The sequence below is a fragment of the Pipra filicauda genome, unplaced genomic scaffold (genome assembly GCF_003945595.2).
Source record: "Pipra filicauda isolate LSUMZ 115617 unplaced genomic scaffold, ASM394559v2 scaffold14_size4853619_pilon, whole genome shotgun sequence".
Lineage (NCBI taxonomy): Eukaryota > Metazoa > Chordata > Aves > Passeriformes > Pipridae > Pipra > Pipra filicauda.
In genome coordinates this window covers 106,496-129,723 of record NW_024103985.1, presented here as the reverse complement: position 1 = coordinate 129,723, position 23,228 = coordinate 106,496, and the positions used below count along the sequence as shown (strand labels likewise).

The following is a 23,228-nucleotide window of genomic DNA, read 5'->3' as shown; positions in this document are numbered from 1 at the left end:
TCACCTGCACCTGCTAAAAGTAGATAATTAATGGTGTGTTCACAACATACAGCACATCTCAAGTCATTCCAAGCTTGGCTTTTGCAACTCCAGTGTTATTTCTCCTGACTTCGTCCCAGTGTTTGACATTATTCATCGTATCTTGTCCAAAATAAAATGCATTATTCCTACTCTGCACACAGCGAGTGGCAGGATTGGGACCTAAAAATATTTCGAGGCACATTTAACTCATCTTTTCCAGGCACATTTAATTTATCTGTAAAGACTCATCCACAGCACCTCTTCCTAAACACTGTAAGAACATCTAAACGTGCACAGTCACACCTGAAAGCAAAAACACTGAAAAACTTGACCAGAAAAACACATTTTGGTTTAATTTAAATTATCTGTAAGCGGATTCATGCCAGCAAACTGCTTGTATGTATAAAACCCTCCACTGATCCTCTGGACACGTGCACAGTAAAGACTCTGTTACTGTGCAGAGCGGGGGCCTAAAACCCCCAACGATGAGCAGCTAAACCCCCCTAACGATGAGCTGCCGTGTGCGAGCCCCTCGCTGCGCTGCAGAACGGCTCGTTCACCGCATTCCACGTGCCCGCAGCCACCCATAGCCTCCATCCTCTCCTGGAGCCGGGGAACATCTTCCCCCTTCCATCCCGGTACTGGGATGTAGTTCCATCGCGGGGCACTTAACTTCGGGCACTGCGCTCGCTGTTGGGCACCACGGACACCCCGGCGCGTCCCTACCCATGCTGCGAACCCGCCCCAGCGCTGGGCACCTGTGTGGGACCCCCCAGCACGGGCGTGTTTGAGCTCTGCCCCCCCAAACCCGCCGTTCTCCTGCCCGGCACCACGAGCCCTCCCGGCGCTGCCGCCGCTCGGCACAAGGATGGATGCTCCTCGCTTGGCGATGCTCCTCTCCCCGGGGAAAGCAAAGCCCCGCGGATCAGGGACTTCCACGGCTCCTCATCGCGGCGGGTCCGGCACGGGGGGAGCCGCGGGCACCGGGGACAAGCGGGGGGTACGGGGACAAGCGGGGGGACCGGGGACATCGGCGGGGACCGGGGACATCGGCGGGGACCGGGGACATGCGCGGGGCCGCCCCCGGCCCGCCCCGAGCCGGGCATTGGCCGCGGGCGGCGGGGCGGAGGTGGCGGGGACGCCGCGCCCGCCTCCCGCCGCCGCTCCCCCAGCGCCGCCCGGCCAAGTTTAAACACCCCCGGCCGAGCCGCCCCGGAGTTCGCGGGACGTGCCGGGGAGCGCCTGCCAGGGGGGCTCGTCCCGCCCCGCCCGGAGCGCCCCCGCCGCCGCCTATGCGGGAGCCGCGGGGCCGGCAGAGCCATGGACGGCGGCGGCGGGGCCCCGCCCGCGCTGGAGAAGAACGCGGCGGAGCTGACGGTCATGGACGTGTACGACATCGCCTCGGCCGTGGGGCAGGAGTTTGAGCGGGTCATCGACCAGCACGGCTGCGAGGCCATCGCCCGCCTCATGCCCAAGGTGGTGCGGGTGCTGGAGATCCTGGAGGTGCTCGTGAGCCGCAACCACATCAACCCCGAGATGGAGGAGCTGCGCCTGGAGCTCGACCGCCTGCGCCTCGAGAGGATGGACCGCATCGAGAAGGAGCGGAAGCACCAGAAGGTGCGGGCGGGGGTCGCGGGGACGCGGCGGGGCAGCGCTGCCCCCGCAGAACGCAGCCGGTCCGGGGGGAGCCCCCCCCGCCGCCCAAACCCCCCGCAGCCGCCGGGAAAACAAAGAGGGAGCCGGGATGCCGGGGGGAGCGGGCGGGGCACGGCCCGGGCGGGCCGATGCTGCCTTAGCGTCGCTGAGGGTTTGGGCGTGTTGTTGTTTTGTGTTTCCTTCCCTCCTGGAAGTTTCCTCCCTCCTTCCCATTCTCCTCCTCTTCTCCAGCATTTCCTTCCCCTTGCGTGTCCCCGATTAGGATTCCTGCTCCATCCCCTGTCCTGACGAGAGGGTAGTGCTGCTTCCTGCTAGGCCAGGAAAGGTCACTGACAAGAATACACTTTCCTCTCCGGAGCTGGGAATGATTTAGCACTCTAGTTTTCCTGGCACGCGCATTGGGTAGGCAAGTCATGGGAGAGAGATGGAGGACCAAGTGATTTCAGGGCAGGGTTAGAGCTGGAGAGTGAGGAAGAGCACTCTCCCAAATTCCTGCTCCATCCTCTGATGGCAAGATGTCCCTTGGCTTGTTCTGGGGAGGTCACGGTGTTCCCCGACCCCACTCCCATGAAAGCCCAAGGTGGAGATCATTTCCCATATCCTGTTACCCTCCTGTGGCAGGACAGCACACTCCAGTCACTGCAGTGGCAGATCCAATCTTTAAACCATCGGGATAACTGATTTAAAGGAATGGTTCTTCCGGTGCCTGTGCTAAATCATCACTGCTGCCTCATGCCATTCCTGCTCCCACACATGGAATCAGAGTAAGCAGGAGACAGAATTTCTGGAAGAGAGACCCCAAACTTAAAGATTTGCCTTTAATTTAAATAAATTCAAGTTTTATGTTTTTAAATGAGTAATCTAGGGGTCTTTCACTTAGCATGTGGAAAATCCAGGATAATCCCTGCAACATTTTTGCAGAGGAAGTCTTAGGGCAATGTCTCTGAAAAGGATGGTGAAAGATCTTTAATGTACAAAGCCTTGATAAGCCTCCAGAGTATGAAGGAAGGAGGTCTGGAGAACAGATAAAGTGTGTTGGATATTTCCCAAATGCTGCAGAGTGAAGTGGATGCTGAACTGACCCAGAGTCATTGTACAAGTTGTTCCGTGTAGATGTTTCTGAAGTTCTTGTAAGTGTTAAAAAGTTTCCTAAATGTGTCAGCTGATCTCCCTGCAGTCAAACACCTCTGCTCTGGCAGCTTCTCTGAGTCCTGAAGGGGCTCAGGGAGCGTTCAGACAATCCACGTGAAACTTTGGTGGAACCGTATTTTAACAACAAAATATAAAGTACAAGATACATACATGTATTTTTTTAATCAACTTGATTCCCAGTGCACCAGGTCCCTGTAGAACTGTGGTGTGGCATCATCTCTGTTCCAGTGTGAGGGTTTGCAGAGTCTTTCACAGGGCAGGTGCTGATAAAGCGCAAAAAGTCAGACTGGGAAATAGTTCTGGCCCAAAAGCCTCAAAACCCCCTACCCAGACAAGCTTTTAGTGACCCTTGCAAGCATCAGTTTATGAGATTTTAGCACTTAAACTTTTAAGTGTAGATCTGTTTTGCCTATAAACCTGGCTTAGCACCCCCTGCCTGGGGTTCCCTGAGCTGGCACCAATTGTAGATTTGCCTTCTCTGGCTGGTACTTCCACTAATGAGGAGTCAGAAGTTAATCTCTGCTCCAATTCACTGGGCTCTGCAGTAACAATAAATAACAAAGTTTGCCTGGGCAAACCTTAGGATAGCTGTGTGTTTACAGTGCAGCCACACCTAAATGATACAAGTTTAGATATTTGGGGGGATTTTGAGCATTCTGGCTTGGTTTTATCTGTATTCTCATAGCTGATGAATGTGCTGTTTTACTGCTAAAATAGGTCACTGCGTTATTTTAGCTCCAGAGTTGTAACAGGCACATCACTGTAAATAGTGCAGGTATTTGGCAATATCAGTTTCATTACAGATGTGCTTTTTTCTCAAGATAGTTTGAAGTAAATTAGGTGATTAATGACATTTTCTTTCCTTTTTAATAGTTAAACCTGCACAGCTTACCACGCCTTTATGTAACTCATTGTCTCTTTGCCATACAGTGTTTTCCGCAGAAATTTTAGCAGCAACACAGTAATAAATGCCAGGATAAAATGGCATTTGGACCCAAAAGTCACCAGGAACACGACTTCCCATTATCAGAGCATACAGTCAAAGCAGAGAGCTGTCCTTTAATCTCTCAGCAGAGCTTATTTTAGCCTGGAGCTGTGCTTGGCTGGGTTGTTGTCTGAATGTGTTTTGTTGTTAGGTAGGAAAGGGGCCTGTGGATGGATGTGAGAGTCAGCAGTGACTCAGCCTGGCTCCAGGGATTTGCATGGAGCTTTCTGTTTGGAGCACATACGTGAACACGGAGCAGGGAATGCCCCCCACTGCAGGAGTGTGAAATACAGAGAAGCTTTTGGAACGAGCAAAGCTCTAAATACAACTGTTTTCCTTGAGGACTTTATACTTTTTGTCCTAATTTGACCTTTGTGAGGATTGGTGACAGCTGCTCTTGACACGGAGTGTCCCGACAAATGGGGGCTGTTTTGCCCGGCCCCACAGCCGCTAACACAGATGCCACTCAGACATTCCAGAGGGAACCATTTGCATAGGAAGCACCACGGTTTGGGCTTGTGTTTACCACGTGGATCAGGAGCTCTGGCCTTGCTGCACTGGATCACACACGTTAATTTACACTTGTGTTTCATAACAGAAATTTAGAGCAGAGACGCTGCTGGGTCTAACCCTGACTGCCTGATCCTCACTGTGGGGTGGGTTTGGGGCATTTGGAACAGCTTTGCAGCTGCTTCCTCGGGTGCAGGAGGGAATTGTTGCTCGTGTTTGGTTGTCTAACACAGCACCTCCTTTATCTGGTCCTCACAGCAGAACAGGGCACTAAGGAGCCATCCTCTGGGTAACTTGCACGGCACAAATGTTTGCACCAGGAATGATCTCCTCGTGTGTTTACATTCAGCATATCCCAAAAGGGCACTTGGATGATTAGTTTCCTCATGGTGGCATTAGAAAAGCAGATGTCTTCTAAGAAACTCAAAGTAGCCTTATTGAATTGTTTTCCATAGGAATCATAGTAGGACTGTTACTGTAAATAGTCCAGTCAAAGACTCTTAACATGCTTTAAAATGTGAATGTGTTGTCCTGGTCTACCCTATAGGAATTAGAACTGGTGGAGGATGTCTGGAGAGGGGAAGCACAGGACCTTCTTACCCAAATTGCACAGCTGCAGGAGGAGAATAAACAGCTGATGACAAACTTGTCTCACAAAGACATTAATTTCACAGAAGAGGAATTTCAGAAGCATGAAGGCAAGTTTGACACTTCAAATTCAATACTTGCTTTGTTATAAAAAGCAATACCTTATCAAAATATTTTGACTGGATATTCTAGTGTGTTTTTTTTCCCTTGTAGATTAATGCAGGTCTGGGGTTTGGAGTCTTGTTTGTTTGTTTATTTGTTTTTTTTACCTGAATAGAAAAGTCTCTGAATACATGATGACACTGAAGACATATGATAAGAGGCAAAGGTACGAGGGAAAGAAAAGCCTGAACAACTTTTTGTTTATCTGAGAAGCATCTCTGAAAGTAAAGTCTAGATACACTTTTTGGTCTATCACTTTTTAGTTCTCATTTTGCAAAAAACACTCTTAAGCCCTGCTTATGTTTTTTCATACAAACAGAATAATCCATTCAGTGTGTTTATTTCACACCATCATGCACAGAAACAAGTGCAACTGTTGATCCATTTAGGAGAACTGTTGGTAAATCAAGATTTCTTTGTCTGAACTGTATCAGTCCCTGTATGGAGATATTCTAGGAGAAATCACTATATTCTGCTAGAAGAGGAGACGCTGGTTTTACTTGGTTTACCTGCTTTTAGGCTTCCCTCACTTTTTTGGGACTTACAGCCAATTAAAATAAGTGAAGAGATTTGTAGTCCAGGGAGTGGGTGAATCCTGAAGAGCTGAAACAACCCATTTGAGGGCACCTTCCTTGCAGCAGAAGGAAGTACAAGACATACCTGCAAGTGCAGCAACTGAAAAAATTGCCAGGCTCAGCTCCCACCTACAGCTCAGCCAACAGCTCTTTCCCAGGAGCAGAGGAACAGATTCCCATTTGCTCCACTGTTCCCAGCACAGAATTCGAGATCCCAAGTCCATTCCATGATGTCCTGGGTGTGAGTGCAAAGTGACAGGCCAGTCTGAAAACAGAGCACCCAGCTGAGCCACTGCAGCTCTCCAGTAAAGCTTTAGGAACAAAGGGATATCCTTTTCCAGACACCAGAGGCTGGGATTAAGTGGAGCTTTGCTGTAGGAGGATGGCAGTGTCCCACACTGTGGAAGCTGCACTCCCCGAGGCTGAGCACTGCACTGCTCACCTGCCCTGGGGAGAGCATAATGAAACCTTCAAAAAGCAAAAATTGTTAAACCTCTCAAGATGACCACTTTTGAAAACCAAATGCAGTGCTTTCAATTTAGGAGTCATTGAGTGGCAAAGAAGCAGCTCAGCATCAGGCTTTTAAACTCCCGTTTAAAATTCAGAATGGCAGCAGTGAGTCATGGGCCGTGGAGACTGACATCTCGTTATAAAGAACCAGCTTCCCCTTTGTTTTCTTTTCTTTTTTTTTTTTTTTCTTCTTTTTCCCTTCCAGGGGCTATCTAGCTCACTGCAGCTCATGTGCTTGCATTTAAATATAGCCATACTCCTCACATCCAGCCAGCCAAGCAAATGCCAGACGTGCTTTTCATGTTATTTTTACTGCGTCAACTCAAGTATAACAACACAAACAAAACCCATAAACCCATTCCAGACTTCAGATTCTGGGATCACTGATATTCTTCAACCAAAATCATCAGTTTAAGTCAAATCACATTAATTTATATCAGCCTGATCTTCTTATTGGGATCTATTATAACAAACCCAACTGGTTTGCTTTTAGAAAATGTTGTCATTAATGAGCAGGGATAGATTTGTCTCAAATGACTTGTTTGGATAGTGTCAGCAAGCAGTCCTGCTGCTCTTTTGCAGTCTCCCATCCTGTGATGCCTCCAGAGAGGCAGGTTTTCAAGCTGAATACTGTGTTAGCTGGGCTAACTCTGCCCAGACTCCGGTGCTCCCACCTCAGCATGGTTTAGTATTGTGCTCATGTCTCCCCTCAGCACTGGCCCCAGGGATCAGCAGCTCCTGCTTACTCACCACACATTTTTCTGGCACAGGCAACAGAGGCCACTGATTTGGGTGTGCATGATCCAAACAGTCTGAGCAGAGCAGGGTTCCTGTGAAAGGACCTGTGGCACAACACAAACCACACAGGAGGGGTTAAAGATGACTCTGTAACAGCCATTAATGCGACTCCTCCCAAGCTCAAGCTGGGCACTGCCTGATGGTGCTGACTGAGTGGAATATCCCAGGAAAATGCCACAAGCAAACTTGATCCAAGTGTGTCAGACAGGACGAGCAGGCTGTGTGTCAGTGCAGCAGGGAGCTGCTGTCTCAGCCTGGCTGTGGTCGGGGACAGGCAGCAGTTGTGTGACCCTCCTGTGCTGCAGAACCTACAATTCCCTTCAAAAGTGGAGTTGAACTTGTTCCAAGTATTCAGGTGGTGGTACAGTGTGCCACAAGCCCTGCCTGGCACTTTGGCCTGTCGTGAGAGATGTGTGAACACAACACTAAACAGATCCCTAAGCATAAAGGATGGGGTTTTTTTCCTTTTTTTCCCCCCCCCCCAGTTTCTTTTCTTTTTTCCTTTGGTGTTCCCCTCCTGGCTGCTTTCCTTTCTCCTGCTGGAACAATGCTGTGATCACAGCAATCCACAGGAAGCTGCTCATAGGATGTGCCTGGGGAAGCTGGCTGGGTGTGCCATTTAAGATCTTGCAGTTATTAGAATTTGAATCATTTAGAGATAATTATTTTACATTTAGGGCATTTAGTGATTTCCCTCTCCTCCTTCCCAGTGCCTGAGGAAATGGAAGGAGATGTGACTGTTTCGCAAACGCTTCCCACCTTTCCTTTCCCCTCCTCTTGAAATAAAAATCATAGCAATTTGTGCACACAGTTGAAGTTTTTTAGGTTCACCAAGTGTTAGGGAGAAAAATGAGCCCAGTGGGAGGAAAAGTAGTCAGCACTGAAATGGTACTTTATTCTTTAAATAGCACCTGCTATCTAGAGATCTCAAAGCACCTCACAAGTTCTTATGAATAGAGCTGCACTCACTAGTCCTGCCTCCTTCTGGGTGAAACCACCAGTCTAAAGTGTCACTGCAGTTCCTCTACTTCAAGGCAAAGTTTGGGGATTTTGTTTTTAAATAGAGCTGAGGTTTCAGGCCCCAGGCCTGAGACTGGCAGCAGTGGGTGGATCCAGGAACCTGCAGTGAGTTTTGGGGACACAGTGATGTACCAGACCTGTGTGTGACAGGAGAGTTAAGTAGCAGGATGTCCTTGTCCTCCCTGGTGGGTATGAGCTGGTACCACAGCAGAGAATCAAAATTATCCTTCAAAGAACTAGAACCCAGAGCACAGGGATGATAAGGACCACGGTCCAGAAATAGAGCAGGAAAATGCACCACAGAATTAAAAGAGATGAGAATGTAACACTAGAATGAGAACACCATGTCACTGACTGTTCTTGTCTAGGGTTTGACAGGAACATGCCCTGTGAACCAAATTCCAGCCAGCCATGACCACCAGTCCTTTTCCCAGCAGGGCAGTTCCCTGTTCTCTGCAGTTCCACAGCCTGGTCCTTTGGCAGTGAGGGATCAGAGCTGCTGTATCCCATTTCCCTGGTACACACAGGAGCCCACAGCTGCTGCAGGAGAGCACAGCCACCAGTTACTCCCTCTCTGAGGTTTGTCCTGCCCTTCCATCAGTTCTCACTGTAGCTGACCTGTGAGCTGGAGTTCCTACAGGCATGCAGCCAAATTCTTTTACGGACCAACTCTGAATTTCTCTGATGAGGGAAGAACAAAACCAGAAAGTCTGAGCTGATGTTAGAAAGTGGAGACCTGCCTGGCTGTATGCATTTGGTGCACAAAGAGCATATTTCTGATGTGGGAACTGCTTTACTATATTAAAAAGGAAGAGGCTTTCCAGCCACCCCAGAGTGGAGAGTGAATTATCACCAGCCACAGTTCATAAATGGAAGAAGATGAGGACCTACATAATAAAATACTTTGCCCAAGGTAACAGAATTAGCAGCTGCCCCTGGATTTGAGTTCCTGCTTGGGCTGGGCTTTGGCCAGAGCAGACAGACACTGCCCTGGTCACAGGGTTTCATCTTCCAAGGATGTTGTGCAGCGTGACTTTATGTGATAATTTAGGACTGTCAGACCACACGTCTCTGTGCCACTGTCAGGGAAGGCCAGAGCAGGGGATTCATCATCTCACCACGTTAAATCCTCTGCTCTGTGTCTGCCCCAAGAGCCCATCACTGCAGTGCCAGATCCCCGTTATCTCCATAATGGCACATGGAAGAATGCTTCCTGTTTTGTGGTTTCTGACAATTCCTAATGATTCACTGGTCAGATTTCAGGTTAATCTAACCCTTTATTTACTTTCAGACAGGATAAGTGTTGGATTCTTGGCAATGTTCAGAACATCTTTCACTAGTGAAATCCCATGTAGAATTTTTCTCTCGAGTACAGTTATTCTAAAAATGAATCATTACACAATAGGATGGTGGCAAAACATGAGGATAAAATATGTGAGCATAATTCAGATTAAAGTTCTGTTATGGGTTTGAGGGGGGGTACCCTCTGAAGGTCCTGCTTTCACCCAACACAACACTGAGTTTCAACAAAAAAATCATTCTAGTCCAGTGCTCCTCAGCTGATTTAGATCCAGACACTATCCACGACAGTGACTGTTGTTTACATCTTGCTGAGGATCCAGACCATCTATTTACAATTTTCACAAGGCCTTGGCCAGCTGATTCCACGGATTTTCACACAGATAACTAAGCTCCCTGAGGCATAATGTGAACATTGATGTAAAACTACTGAGGCAGCAACATGCAGCAGTGGCATTTCACTGTTACAAATGTTTCTGAGGACTGTCAGTTCCTTTTTTAAGGAGTTTCTGTGCAGTGGCTTTATGGAGTGGATTGTGTTATCTGTGTTCTCTGTTACCCTTGAAGTAACCTTTAAAGCATCTTCCAACAGCTCTGTAATTTTACCAGCAGGCAACTGCCAGAGTCTTTACCTAAATATCTCTCACTGCTATTGTTCTCAGCCTCAGCAGCTTCTAAATGTCCTTGGTTTGTTTTCTGTGTTTGTTTTTTAACCAGGGATGTCAGAGAGAGAGCGGCAAGTCATGAAGAAACTGAAGGAAGTGGTTGATAAACAGAGGGATGAAATCAGAGCAAAGGACCGGGAACTCGGACTTAAAAATGAGGATGTAGAGGCTGTAAGTGGCTCTTGGCCTTCCTATTTCTCTTCTTTCTCACCCATGCTTCCATAGCCTGGTTTCAAGTTCGAAGTTAATGTAAAAGCATAAGCAATGCCAGATTCTTAGTCCTGCAGCTGAAGTGTCCAGCAGAGCTCTGCAGTGCCCAGAATGGTCAGGCAGGACGGGCTGCAGGGCACACACACCACTGTGTCCTGGGCCAGACACTTGGCATGGGAACAGGGCAGGTAATTTTCTCTGGCTGCTTGAATGTCTCTCAGCTTTGGCAGTGCAAACTCAGCACCCTGTGCCTCACCCAGGGATCCCTGCTGTGGGTGAGTGGGCTGCTGTCTATTTTGCATATTCTGTCTGCAGAGGTGGCAGCAGGGACTCCACACACACATTCCCACTGCAGGGATGCTGTGTGGATTACCTCTGCATGGGAAGGGGCTGGGAGGAAAGGGCCTGAGCTCAGCCCAGGTCACTGCTGCCAGCAGTGACCTTCTGTTCCAGGTTTAGTCTCAGATGAATCACAGACTCCACGGTGACTCTGGGATCACATGACATCTTGACACTTTCTGTGTCACGAGGAATGACCTCCTTACCCATATTTTGCTTCCCATCCTCACACTGCCTCATCTCCTTAGACCATGGGACTTCTCTGCCCTAGTGAGGGCCAGGCCTAGGTGATCTCTGCTCTGCCCAAGTGCCTCCTGCAGGTGCTGCAGCCCTTGGAGCTGGGGCTGTCCATACACACCCAGCAGGTCACATCCTGCCCTGGGAGGGCCCCAGAGCTCAAAGCAAGGGACTTGTCACCTGAATACTAGGGATTCCTCTACCTCTGGGTTAAGATTTGATCCAGAATTCCATAAGCCGCCCTATCCTTCAACTTGGCTTTTTTTGAAACTATAAGAAGTGATGGATTTGCTTTTAGCTGGAGAATTCCCTGTCTTGTGGGAAAAATGCCTCTTTCCTCTAGAACCCAATTAAATTTGGGTGACTGAAACTGTAGCAGGTAATTAGATATTAACAAACTAATCTGGAGCTGAGGAGAATCTTCCAGATTAAATCCAACCCACTATTTCTCTAACGTGATGTTTGGGACTTGGCCACCACAGCTGATGGCTGAGGGGACACTGACCTCTTGCACTGATGTTTTACAGCTTCAGCAGCAACAGAACAGGTTAATGAAGATTAACCACGACCTGCGGCACCGGATCACGGTGGTGGAGGCTCAGGGGAAGGCCCTGATCGAGCAGAAGGTGGAGTTGGAAGCGTATCTGCAAACCAAGGAGCAGGAGATGGGCAGCCTGAGGGCAGAGCTGGGGAAGCTCCGAGAGAAACTGCAGGGTGAGGACAGCCAGGAGAGCCAGAATGGGGAGGAAGTGAAGGTAAGGGGCACTTTAATTCACTTTTAAACTGGCTTTTAAAAAGCTTTGGACTCCATACAAAGTACCTCTTTGGATAAAGATAAATAGGATTGATACACACCAGAGGCAGTGGTGGGACTTGAGGACAGCACTTTGTGTTCAGGTGTGACATGAGCGATGTCACTCACTGCACTGTGCAGGAAAGACCCTGCCAGGGTGGATGATGATCCAGTGGAACAAACCCCTCTTTCCTAAAGGAGGGAACCAGTCCTGCAGAAGGCAGAGTGGCAGCACAAGTCAGCAGTGAGGGAACAGCTCTCCACTTAGACTTGGCTACTCATCCTACATCCTTTGGGTCACACACTAGAGAACAGAGTTTGCCAGATATCAGAACAAATCTTTGCTTCAAAAGAGAGTGTGAAACACCCACTTCACTGGTAGTGGGCAGAATATACATCAAGAAGCAGAGGCAGAGGCTGTGGGGTACCTTGGTCTCCCCCTGGAATGTGAGAGCCAGCGTTGTGTTAACATGTCTCTGCTGAATTGGCCAAGCACTGCATTAATGATGAAAAGGGTTATTTCTTTGCTGTTAATTCAGCCAGGACACCCAGCTTCGTAAATGGGGCTGGGGAGCCCAGGCCTGGAGCCAGCAGGAGTGAAAGTGTCCTCAGTGTCTGGAGAGAAAGGATTCATTCTTCACCTCTCCCCAACTCATCAGTTCCATGGCAATGGCAACTCCTCTAATTAGAGCCGTTCCCGCTCCCTTTGCCAGGACAGTGCTCAGACAGGAATTGCAGTGGCAAGCAGAAAGCTGGAATAGCTGCATGTTCCTGAATGGACATTGCTTGTTGGCTTCAGTCAAGGACATTTGTGTTGGCTACAGGCTGCTCAGTCTCTGCCGATTTGAGCAAAATCTAGCAAAAATAGCTTATTTGGGCAATGGTGTGGGGCAAATATACAACCAAAACAAGACACATCAGCTCAGACCATAACCTAGGGAGTGAAGAGGAGGAAAAGCGTTTGGGTAAAGCTCTTGTTAGGTTGCATCAATCTTTATTCCCTGTAGTCTGTGCAAAGGAATGTGTCTGGATGAAACAGTGCCCAAGTGAGCATCTCTCCATTGCCTCATCCCTGCAGGACAGGGACTGCAGTCCTGCTCTGGGAATTCCCATTGCACCAACCTGAGCCAGGTCCCACCTGAAACCACGGATAAGCAGATGGCAAAACTGGTTCACAAACACAACCTTAAAAGAGGGTGGGATCAGGCTTAAAAAAATGGACTGTTTAGGAATTTCAGTCCTTAGCTCCTCAAATTTCCAGCTTGTATCCCACACAGGAGCTCGGAGACTCTGATCTCTGCATCCTGCAAGGAGAGCTGGTGGCTGACCTGGCAGCTCTGATTTCCTGTGCTGGCCTCTATCAGTCCTTGCAAAAAGCAGCACATTTCAAATGGACTTTGCTACATTTCAAATGCACTTCTGTGGAACAGAGTGTCCTGCATTTATCTGTATTGTTATAAATCCTGCAGCATTTCTAATCTAAAGGCTTGGAGCTGCTCTTCAGCATCCCAGTTCCAAGCACCCTTGTCATTAACTGGTCCTCAGCTCTCTGTGCAGCCACTGAGTGGAACAACAGCAGAGGACCTGACTGATGGTGTCCTGTGTGCTGTGCTTACACAGACCACGTTTTCACAAGCAGTTTGTGCCACAGAGTTCTGAGCAAGTGCTAGAGGGGACAGGAAGCAGCCCCAGAGGCCTGGGAATCCAGACATGTGCCTAGAGAGCAAGGGCTGGCTTGTTGGGAACCCCAGAAACTCAGTGGTGGGAGATAAAATTCCTCCAAGCTCCCAGTGAACTCTTCTTAGTGGACAAGAAGAGACAAGGGTACAGGTGTGTAACCCCCTCATCTGGAGCTTTCTTCCACTTTTTATCCAGATCTGGTGCTAACACCATTCCTGCTTTTTAAATGAAGGCATTATAGGGATATAAACTTAAACCTCCACATGATATGTTTACATCCAAAGGAGCCATCTCTTTGAGGGAGGAGCTGGAAGGAACTGTATGACCTTTGCTATGGTTTTTTTTTTTTCCAGTGTTTATGTAAAAGGCTGATGTTTGATTTACCTCATTTGTTAAAAGAATGAATTCTTAAAACTGGCTTGTTTATCAAGCATTGGACATTTTCAGTGGACCTTCTGGCAGGAATTTCTCCACAGAAAAGCCTTATCACCTCTAAGGTGGCTCAGATTGGACTCTGTGTCCAGGCCTGCCCGTTTCACCTGTCCCATGTGCCCAGGGAAAAACAAAGGGATCAGATCCCTGAGCTGTTCTTGCTGAAAGTCTTTAACATGAAAAACAAATTCCTGCTACACTTTTTTTCCTTCTTCCAATTTCTGTGTTTCCCTTGAGTGAGGATTTAATAGGACTGAAAGGAAGAGGCTGGGAATATTCTGATAAATACTTCAGACTCCTCCAACCTGCACTCACATGATGAATTTAAAGCCCATGTTTCACTCCCCAGGCAGAACCAAACAATGATGACTGTCTGTCAGAGTCAGAAAAGATGGCACTGGACTTAAAAGATCCGAATCGGCCGAGGTTCACCTTGCAGGAGCTCCGGGATGTCCTTCACGAGAGGAATGAATTGAAATCCAGAGTGTTTTTACTTCAAGAGGAGCTTTTATATTACAAAAGGTAGGTCAGATCCCCTCTCCTGTTGCATGAAATGCACAGGGGAGCCATAGGGCAGGTCTGGAAACAATAAATGTGCTCTGAAATAGTGTCCAACAAGCTCTAGTTTCTGCAAAGGCTTAGGTAGTGATTGCAGGGATATGGCTTTGGTTTGGTCCTGGTACCTCAAATTTGGGAAAAACCATGTCCTTCCCTAAGTCTCAGGTTTTCCCTGAACCTTAGAAAGATTACAAACATTTAATCCTTTTGAACTTCAAATATGAGGATAAGAGTGGGTCTATAATGAAAATAATAGATGTTTTATTCAATCCATTCCTCTTCTCCCTCTCTTTGTGACAATGGGAAGAAAATATTGAACAAAGAGCCAGTTCTAGATGCTGTTCCTTTTTGAAGAGAAAAATCTTCAGTTGAATGAGTTTTGAACAGATCCTTTTGCATTCCTTCATCCCCTGTACCACCTCAGATTGAATTGTAGACCTTAAAGTGGCTTGGAAGGAGAACATTAATTATCTTTTCTTTCTTTCAAGTGAGGAAATGGAAGAAGAAACTAGACCTCCTCAACCTCCCCCCATAATTCAGTCAAAACCCTCAACTCAACCTGAATCTGGAATCAAACGACTGTAAGTAGCATATTTTCTATGGATACTGGGTATAGTCTGCAAATACTGAATGTTTCTTATGGGTAGGACAATTTTAAAGACTTTAAAAATTAAGATAACCACATTCCTACTGTATATGGGAGAGATATTGAAGGAGCACTTGGCTTTGGCCAAAACTTGTGCCTGGATCTGGGACAACTTTCAGTCTGGGATTATATTTCCCTGTGACCTCACTGTGCCCATTTCCCTGTTGATCAAAGACTTTAGACCCTGATTTGCATTGTGGGAGCAGCACAAAAACCTTCTGTTTGCTGAGCAAATTCACTGCTGGAGAGGACGTACAAAAGAACCTTCTTCTGATGTGTTTCATGTTGCTGTCTGAAACCAAAGCTCACTGCCAGAGGTGTGCAGTTACCAGTGCATCACTCCATTAGGAAATCACAGGGTTAACCAATCCATTTGTCTGTGGAAACTCCCTCCTGTACATTTATTTATTCCAGATTAAGTCTTCCACCCTTATAGCAAACAACTCTTTGAATTTTTGTGCCACGGAAGCTTAACTTTTTTAACAGCATAAATGATTTTGGAACAGGCATTTGATTCCACATAAGAAGCTCTTCCATCCTGTCCCCAGTCCTTGCTCAGTAACACCAGCAGCCCTGTGAGAATAAGTTCCATTGGAAGATCTGGACTGACCCAAAACACCATGAAGTCAGGAGGGCACTGTTGATTGTTTTCAGTAGACTCCAACTTCTGCCTGTGCTCAGAGAACCCTTCCTCTCACATGACTGGGAAATACACTTTGAGTTTGGACTTCAGTTTTCATTCTGCAACTGTGATGGTATAAAAATAGTAACTTTGTGACACAAGATCTCCACTGGAAAGCTTCTCTTTCCTTTTACATTTATTTTAGTACTTTTTAAAGCTGGGAATGGCTGGTTTCAGCTCATGCAGTTTGTGTTTGATTTGAAATGCTGCCTTTGGTGAAGCAAAGGCAGCATAAAAATGTAAATAGAGGCTGTAAGACAGAGCCCATGTTGGTGAGAAATTAGCTTTGACTCTGCCTAAGTTGAAATGACTTCTTTTAGCTGTCATGCTCTCTGCTCTCTCTCTCTTTAGCCATCATATTAAATAAGGCAAGAGAAAACTGTCTACCTGAGTAATCTGAAGGGTGATAGTAGTTTTCATGTTTGTCTTATTCTTGCAGGCTGTCTGGACAGGATTTGTCTGGTGTGGGTTTATTTTCTCCCCTCTCCCCTCTCTGTGTGTTGTCAACAGTGTCCTTGTTAGATGGGCTTTAAAAAGACAGGAAATGTCACTGCTGGGAAAAGCAAAGAACCCAAATGTAGCATCTCTCCTGTCCTGTTGTGTCCTATCCTGTCCTGTCCGAACCCCTCCTGCCCCATTGCAGTCCCTGCCTCCTGTGAGGTGTCCAGAGCTCCCTTCTCCCTCTCCCACCAGGTCACCTATGGATGCCTGGGGAACAAACACACTGGCACAGAAACTCTCTGCACCTAAAGTTGTGATGAAAACTTGGAGTGCTGCTGTCTTTGTGCAGAGTGCCTTCACAGAGCAAAGTGGGGTTGTTTTTCCCTCTGTTTCAGACTTTTCTTCCTGATTAAAGCTGAAGTACAAAAACAGGAGGCCCTGTTGGTCCTCTCACGGGAAGTTTTATCCTTACCTGTGCAATGTGCCCTTTTTCCCTTCACCACACAGTGTCTGAGGGAAGGAGCCACGTGTAAATGCAGCCTGTGCCATCCAGGATGTGCTCAGGTGATCCTCTGTAAAGAAAGGAAACCACAAGTTACAGAAATCAGCATTTTTTCTGTGTTGGCTCGTTTGGGGCAAACTCTGAGTTCTATCTCCAAGTGACTTCTACATTTGTCTCTCCCCCATCACATGACAATTTTAATGAAATAATGTAACCAGGAGGCTTTACTGAGGAGGAAAAGTCCAAGGCTTAAAAATGCTCCCTCTGTTTGGAGCAGAAAACACCCTTTTGTTTTCTCCTTAAGGCTACGTGCTTATCTGTCACTGATGTCATGCCTCAAACTGCCAGGAGTTTTCTCCCTATTCTCATACTCTACAAAAGCTGGGGTGTGTGTGTGTGTGTGTGTCAGTTTTGCAGCTCAGGATGTGCCACATGGCATAAAAATAGAAATCCTGGCTGCTGCCAATGATCCAATGGTGTTTGCTCGTTTGGTTTTGGTTTTAACCTCAGAATAGGAGTTAGGGATTGTTGGGGAGAGCTGCTTTTGGTCACAAGTGAAATGTCTCTCGTGATTTCAACCTAATCTTTAATTGACATTAGTCCACAGTTCAAAAAATTATTTGGCACAAGGGAGAACCTGTGAGGAGAATCCTTAGGAAAGCAGAGGGTGTTGCAGGTACGGTGGAGGTGTGTTGGCAGGGGGGGTGTGGGGCTGGCTGGGCACAGAGCTCTCAGCTCTCTCAGCCTCTCAGCTGCATGGATTGTCTAATGCTCAGTAAGTGCTGAACCCTCACAAAGAGCCAGTCTTGCTGTGAGCAGCTCCCCAGTGTCCCTGCCAGGGCAGTTGCAGGGTCTCCCTTCAGCATCCAGTGCCTGCAGTTGGCATCTTCCTGCATGTGAAGCAGTGCAGGTTCCTTTGGAACAGACACACAGGCCCTTTAACCACTGGGATTCTCAGGGGGTTATTTCAACATTTCACCTGCAATGTTGGTTTTTAACTTGAAACTATCAACTGTAATCTCTGTAAACTCTTTTAACTGTGATGCTGGTCCTCTAACCCTGTTTTCCTGCGAACACCCAGTAGTCACAGCAGAGTGTTGTATTCCTTAACATGCACCTTCATCCTCCATTTCATTGTGTCTGTGCCTGTTTGTCTCTTGGGAAACGAAACGTGCACTCTGCTCTGCATTGCTGGAGGTGGTAACACCCTGATGGAATCCAAGCCAGGTTGCAGGCTGCCTCACACCAGAAAAGTGGTATCTTTTAAAAATCCAAAAGCAATTGGAACTGTTACCATGGCTGTTTTTTCTAAAGGAGAGTTTTCCCTGAGGAAGAGCTGTCTTGGGTGATGCAGATCCGCCTCTCCCTGTCACGTGTCCTGTGTTGTAATTCCAAGTAACCCTATGTATCATGTTTGCCTTTTCTTTTTAATGGAATGCTTTTCTTTCCCTTGCTCCAGTCTCACCTCTTCTGTGTCTGTACTTTCCTGACCAGGATCTTTACAGCCATAATGCCCATGGTAGCAGCTGGATTGATTCCAGATGATCCCACATTGCAGCCCATAAGAAGACTTGTGTCCCTTGTAGGAATTTTTTTTAAAATGCTTGGTACTGTGGTTTCCTCCTGCATGACCCCCTGTTAACACTCACTGCTGGTTGCATTCTCCTGGCTGCCTGTGGGATCCCAGAGGATCCAAGTGCCCATCAGAATGACCAGTCAGTCCTCGACTCATCACAGTCCCCAACTCATCCTCAATATTGACATTTTATCCCCTTTTGCCTTAATGTTACCATGCTAAACCAACCAGTATTCCTTGGAAAATTGGTGCAATATGCAGTTTTAACCAGCATCTGTTAATTCTGCTTCCTAAGCGTGGCTACTCCCAGTTCTCACCAATGCCTTTTAAGAAACTCATTGCTAATGATTTGTCTAATGCTCAGTAAGTGCTGAACCCTCACAAAGAGCCAGTCTTGCTGTGAGCAAGTTGGAGTTACAGAATGGAGTGGCTGATTTCTACATTAATTTCCAGTGTTAATTACAGGCTGTTGCTTCCATGTCTTTCTATCTATGCCCTGTATATTTTGTCTTCAATTATGTATTTTGGAATAGAGTGTACACTCCATAACCCATTCTGTCATCCAATTCTTGGCTCTCCCTGGAAGATGTACTGAGAATTGTTAATGCAAAGTCTCTTTGCCTTAGAACTGCTGCTTTAGTGATCTTTATATTTACAGCAGTACCCCAGTATTCAAATTCCCTTCCTCTCCACACAGACAGGCTTTTCCCAAACATCCTCCATGAGAATTTTCTAGGCATAAACACAATTGTCATTGTTTCAGGAGGAATTTAAAAAGCTGAACCCTTTAGGGATCCTACAAACATATTTTTCTCTTGCTTAATTTCATGATAAAGTGAAAAATTGCTGAACTCTGACATTTAAGACTTGCTGCATAAACAAAGCAGTCCTTTGTGTGGCCTTCCAGACAGTGACCCTGCCCAGGAGCACACGTGTTCAGCACAAAGCCTTGGTCACTAAAAGCTTCTTCTATCAGCTGGAAGTGGCTCTGGCCCTGAAAAGACATTCCATATGTGTGTGAATTCATGGGCTCCTGGGATGGAGGTGGTAGAAAAGTATGAGGTTAATTAAGTGCCACAGACTTCCTTGACTCTTAAGGCTGCACATTTGAAGCCAGGAAATGCAAAAGTTCAGGTCCTGATGGCAACATTAATTGTCTGGCATTGCACTCGTGTGGTGTTTTGTATCACTTTCTTGTCAGCAAATAATTCTTCCTAACATTCTCAATAATTATCATCACGCTTACCTGCACATACTACAGGGTATTTTTCAGGAAAGCTGCCTTAAACCTCACCCGACACAAATCCAGCCTCCTGTGTGACTGGAGACATGGAAGGCAGAATTCCCTGGTCTGCACAAGGCAGCTGGGATGGTTGGGATCGTGGTGCTGAGAGGGATGGAAGAGAGAGTGGGAGGAGGGAGAACACTGAGGATGGTGGGGCGTGAACTCAGGCTCAGGTTTATGCCCTGACCAATATTCCACCACCTGCCAAAGCTGAGTTTATATTTGCACAGTCCCTGCCTGTGGAAGCATTTAGGAGTTCCTGGCCTGGATCACTGTACCTGTGTTACACTTGGTACAGTGCAGCCAAAACAATCTTTGCCCCCTGAAAGCAAAAGATGCTCAGCCAAGTCAGTCCTTTGGGAGCTGGAACCACAACTTTTGCATTTCTCAGCAGACCCAAACACTGCACTAACACCCCTTGTGCTGAACTCACAGCAAACATTGACTTTGCCTAATCAAGTAACTTCATCCCATACAAATAAAACAATACTAAGGATTTTCCCAACTGTATTTTTAGCTGGCAGTTTGTTGTTGTATGAAGTGGCTGTTGGTTCGTGTACGTCATTCTCTGAGAGCACCAGGCCGTGGGACAGGGAATGACGTGCACACTCAGGTGCATTTCTTTAGCCTTCATCCTGCAAACCCTTGTGCACATTGGTGCCCTTATTCCTTTATTTTTGCAGGAATCAAGTCTATGTGTCAAAATCTGTGCACTGGGAAAAAAAATGTGAAGACTTATTTTCTTATGAATAAGATCCTTTGACACCCTTCAAAAAAATTTCTATACACAAATACACAGATTTAATGCAAAGATACCACTTTACTTATGCCAAGGAACTAACCTGTATCGTGTTGCTTCGTTACCTGAGGGCTGGGGAGGGGGGATGTACCTCTGAATGGTACCTGCACCTTGTAGAGTCAACAGCATTTAGAGCTTATCTGAAGCTTCCTCAGCCAAACTGCTTGAGATTGCAATGACTCCACTCCTAACAACATCCTGACTGCGCTCCCGCGGGCTGCTCTGCCTTGAGTTTGTGCAGATGCAACAGATTTTTTTGCTCTGTGTTTGGTTGTGTATCTGGGGGGGGTGTTGGAAGCGTTTTCAGGATGGTAACCAGTCTCCTTTCTTTTCTTTCCTCTCCCCTGCTGGAAGGTTTAGTTTCTTCTCTCGCGACAAGAAACGTTTGCAGGCGTCGCAGAAAAATGTCCACTTCCAGGGAACTTTTGGAGAATGGTCAAATTCAAGTAGGGATGACTCCTACATGGAACAAGGCCAGGAAGCCCTGCAGCACCTGTGACTGAAGCCCTGAGGTGTCCTGTTTGCTGCAGTAGATCCGACAGAGTCGTGACAAGAAGCTCCTGTAAAGCACCGCGGCAGCTCGTCACTGGTTTTGCCTCGCACACCTCGGGGTTGTTCCAGACCCTCCCAAAGGGATCCCTCGCTGTTCACTTGGGGACTGTTTGCTGCAAACAGAGCCCAAGCTTTGTAGTAACAGTTGCTGCCACCCTGGGACGTGGAAGCTTCTAGATGACTTGTTTTGTGCTGAATAACAAGTCCACGGTCTTGTTCTTGCATTAACTACAGTAACACAAGCTTCTTTAAACCAAAAAAGGACCCGTGCCATTATTAGAAGTTTGTTTGCAGTGTACAGTATCTAGTACAGGGCAAAGACTCTTCCACCCTGTTTGTTAACACTATTGGTTGTTTGCTTTTTATTTCTGTGAGAATTTTTTCAAGAGGGACACGACAGCTGGACACCCTCCGTGGCAGCCCAGAGCTCTGCTGTGTCCTGTCAGTGCCGCTGGCATCGGCATCCTGCGGAGGAACCCCTTGGAAACCCACCTGGCACAGTGAGAAACTGGAGTAGCCTTGAGAGGGACAGTGAGTGTACATTTCCCTTGTGCTTATAGTGCCTAAAGCATGAAGAACCCTTGTATGAGGTGAGCGTGCCTTGTGTTTTGCCATGAGTTCTGCAGTATTAATGGAATACAAATTGCTTACAGGGAGAAATCCTAACTCTTGGATTTTTTCCTTCTTACTGGGGACTTCCCCCCAGAGTAGCAGGCAGCTGCTGGAAAGGAATTAGAGCTTTCCCACAGAGAGGTTTTTAATTAAGTCACACTCCATTTTCCTGTCTAGGTAAAACTGCCCAACTTGAGAGGGACACACGTCCTCAGCTGGCTGACACGAGCTGTTAAACTGACCTAGAGATGGCCCCAACTGAAAACACTAAACTCTGTGGGAGCAGAGGAATGAATTCTGTGTGCAGGCTGCTCCCCTGGTGTTGGCTCATGTCTGGGCAGCCTGTGTTACTGGGCTTAACTTGCCAGCCCAGCCCAACTGCCAGGGGCTGGGATTTAATCTGCTCTGCAGTCGGATTGTGAGAGCCCGGGTCTGACTGAGGTCAGACCTACAACACTAAAACCCCACAGAGCATAACTGTTGTGTCCAGCCCATGTCAGAGCATCCCCCCTGCACCACACACTCCACAGGCACCCCCCAGGTGGGAGAGGGCGAGGACAGGGCTGAGGGGTCTCTGTGTTCTGGAAGGTCTGTGCGGGGGCACCACTGCTGCTGAGGAGCATCTGGTGGTGGCAGGGCCAGGGGCAGCTCCTGCTCTGCAGCTCAGTGCCAGGGGCTGGAGCTCTTGGTACCACACCCCCAGCAGCTCCACCTGCTCTGTAAAGAGCCTCCTCTCAGGAGTGGCACCAAGGATAGGAAATACTGCTCAGGCTGGAGTAAAGCTCCAACTGCTCCAGGTACTGAGTGCAGGAGGAACTGTTGAAGGACTCCTAGATGGGTTTAGTGCAGGCTAGTTGTTTTTATTACAGGGTGATCCAAGACTGGATTCTTTGATGTGTGTGAGCACAGCAAATGGTTCTCAGCCTGTCTGTAGTGAAAGCGTGACAGGGAACTGTTCCCTCTGTGCTGCTCTGCTCCTGGCTGCAACTGCTTCATTCCAAACACAAATCTTCCATATGTTCTAGGTAGGGAAAGTGTTTACTGTGCCCCCCTGGTGCTCCTGCAGCTCGGGGCAGGGGGGACATGTGGCCTTACATGAGACACCTGCATTAGACACAGTGATGGCAGCGGCTGACACGGGAATTGGGCAGATGAGCTTTTGCCTGGTTGTGTTTTGGTAACACCCGTGAAACAGCAGCACTTCCCCCACTGAGTGAAAAGCAATTCTTAAATGGGGGGAGTGTCTTAATTTAATGAGACTTCAGTTGCCAAGATCTGGATTCACTTCCAGATATGAGAAAACCAGAAGTTGTCCAGTTGGATTGTGAGTGACCCCGTGGAGTCTCTGCTGGGCGCAGTCCAGTCGTGTGGCACATCCAGAAGGGATGCAGTGAGCAGAAACAATGCCAGAGTAAGCACATCCCTTTGGAAATGAGCTGAGAGCAATGAGCTGGGATAATGGAACTGCACAGACCGAGCCTAAGCCTGTGCTCCTGGTGCAGTAAAGCCCAGCCCAGAGCCCGGGGCACCACTGTCAGGCCAGATCTGCAGCAACATCAAAGCACAGCACTAAGCAGGACAAGCTTCCCCCACTCATCTCTGTAGCCCATTACCTCAAAAACCTCATTAGTTCCTCCTGACCTGCTGCCATTAACCACTCGTTGTCATGTTGGAAGTGCTGAGTTCACAAGTGCCATCGGGAAGGATGGCCCAGAGGGAAGCATTTGTAAAGATTTTAGATCTGTCATGTGTTGGTCCTCTGTATTCAAGGAACATCTGCTTTTAGAAAAGGGGCCAGGATGGTGGCAGGTGAGGGGTGTCACAGTCCTGCCTGCCAAGTGCAGGATCAGACATTTTATGGGTTGGTTTATTTTATTTTTTTTTTTGGTTGGACAGTAAATCATTTTAACAGTTTAATAAATATTTCTGAAAAACACGTATTT

At 47.5% G+C, this 23,228-nt stretch overlaps 1 protein-coding gene across 2 annotated transcripts; it reads left to right on the top strand.

The window, feature by feature from the left end:
* Positions 1 to 1,179: 1,179 nt before the first annotated feature.
* Positions 1,180 to 23,225, top strand: RILPL1 (Rab interacting lysosomal protein like 1). 2 transcript variants are annotated; one of them, XM_039378873.1, is made up of 7 exons: positions 1,180 to 1,638; positions 4,872 to 5,022; positions 9,994 to 10,112; positions 11,255 to 11,482; positions 13,982 to 14,154; positions 14,679 to 14,771; positions 17,956 to 18,385. In XM_039378873.1, the coding sequence occupies exons 1-7, from the start codon at positions 1,342 to 1,344 to the stop codon at positions 18,101 to 18,103; spliced, it is 1,209 nt and encodes a 402-aa protein (XP_039234807.1). In that variant the 5' UTR covers positions 1,180 to 1,341; the 3' UTR covers positions 18,104 to 18,385. The 2 variants fall into 2 exon arrangements, with proteins under 2 accessions (XP_039234807.1, XP_027593375.1); XM_027737574.2 differs by lacking the exon at positions 17,956 to 18,385 and adding an exon at positions 20,476 to 23,225 and having other exon boundaries at positions 1,184 to 1,638.
* The last annotated feature ends 3 nt before the right edge of the window (positions 23,226 to 23,228 follow it).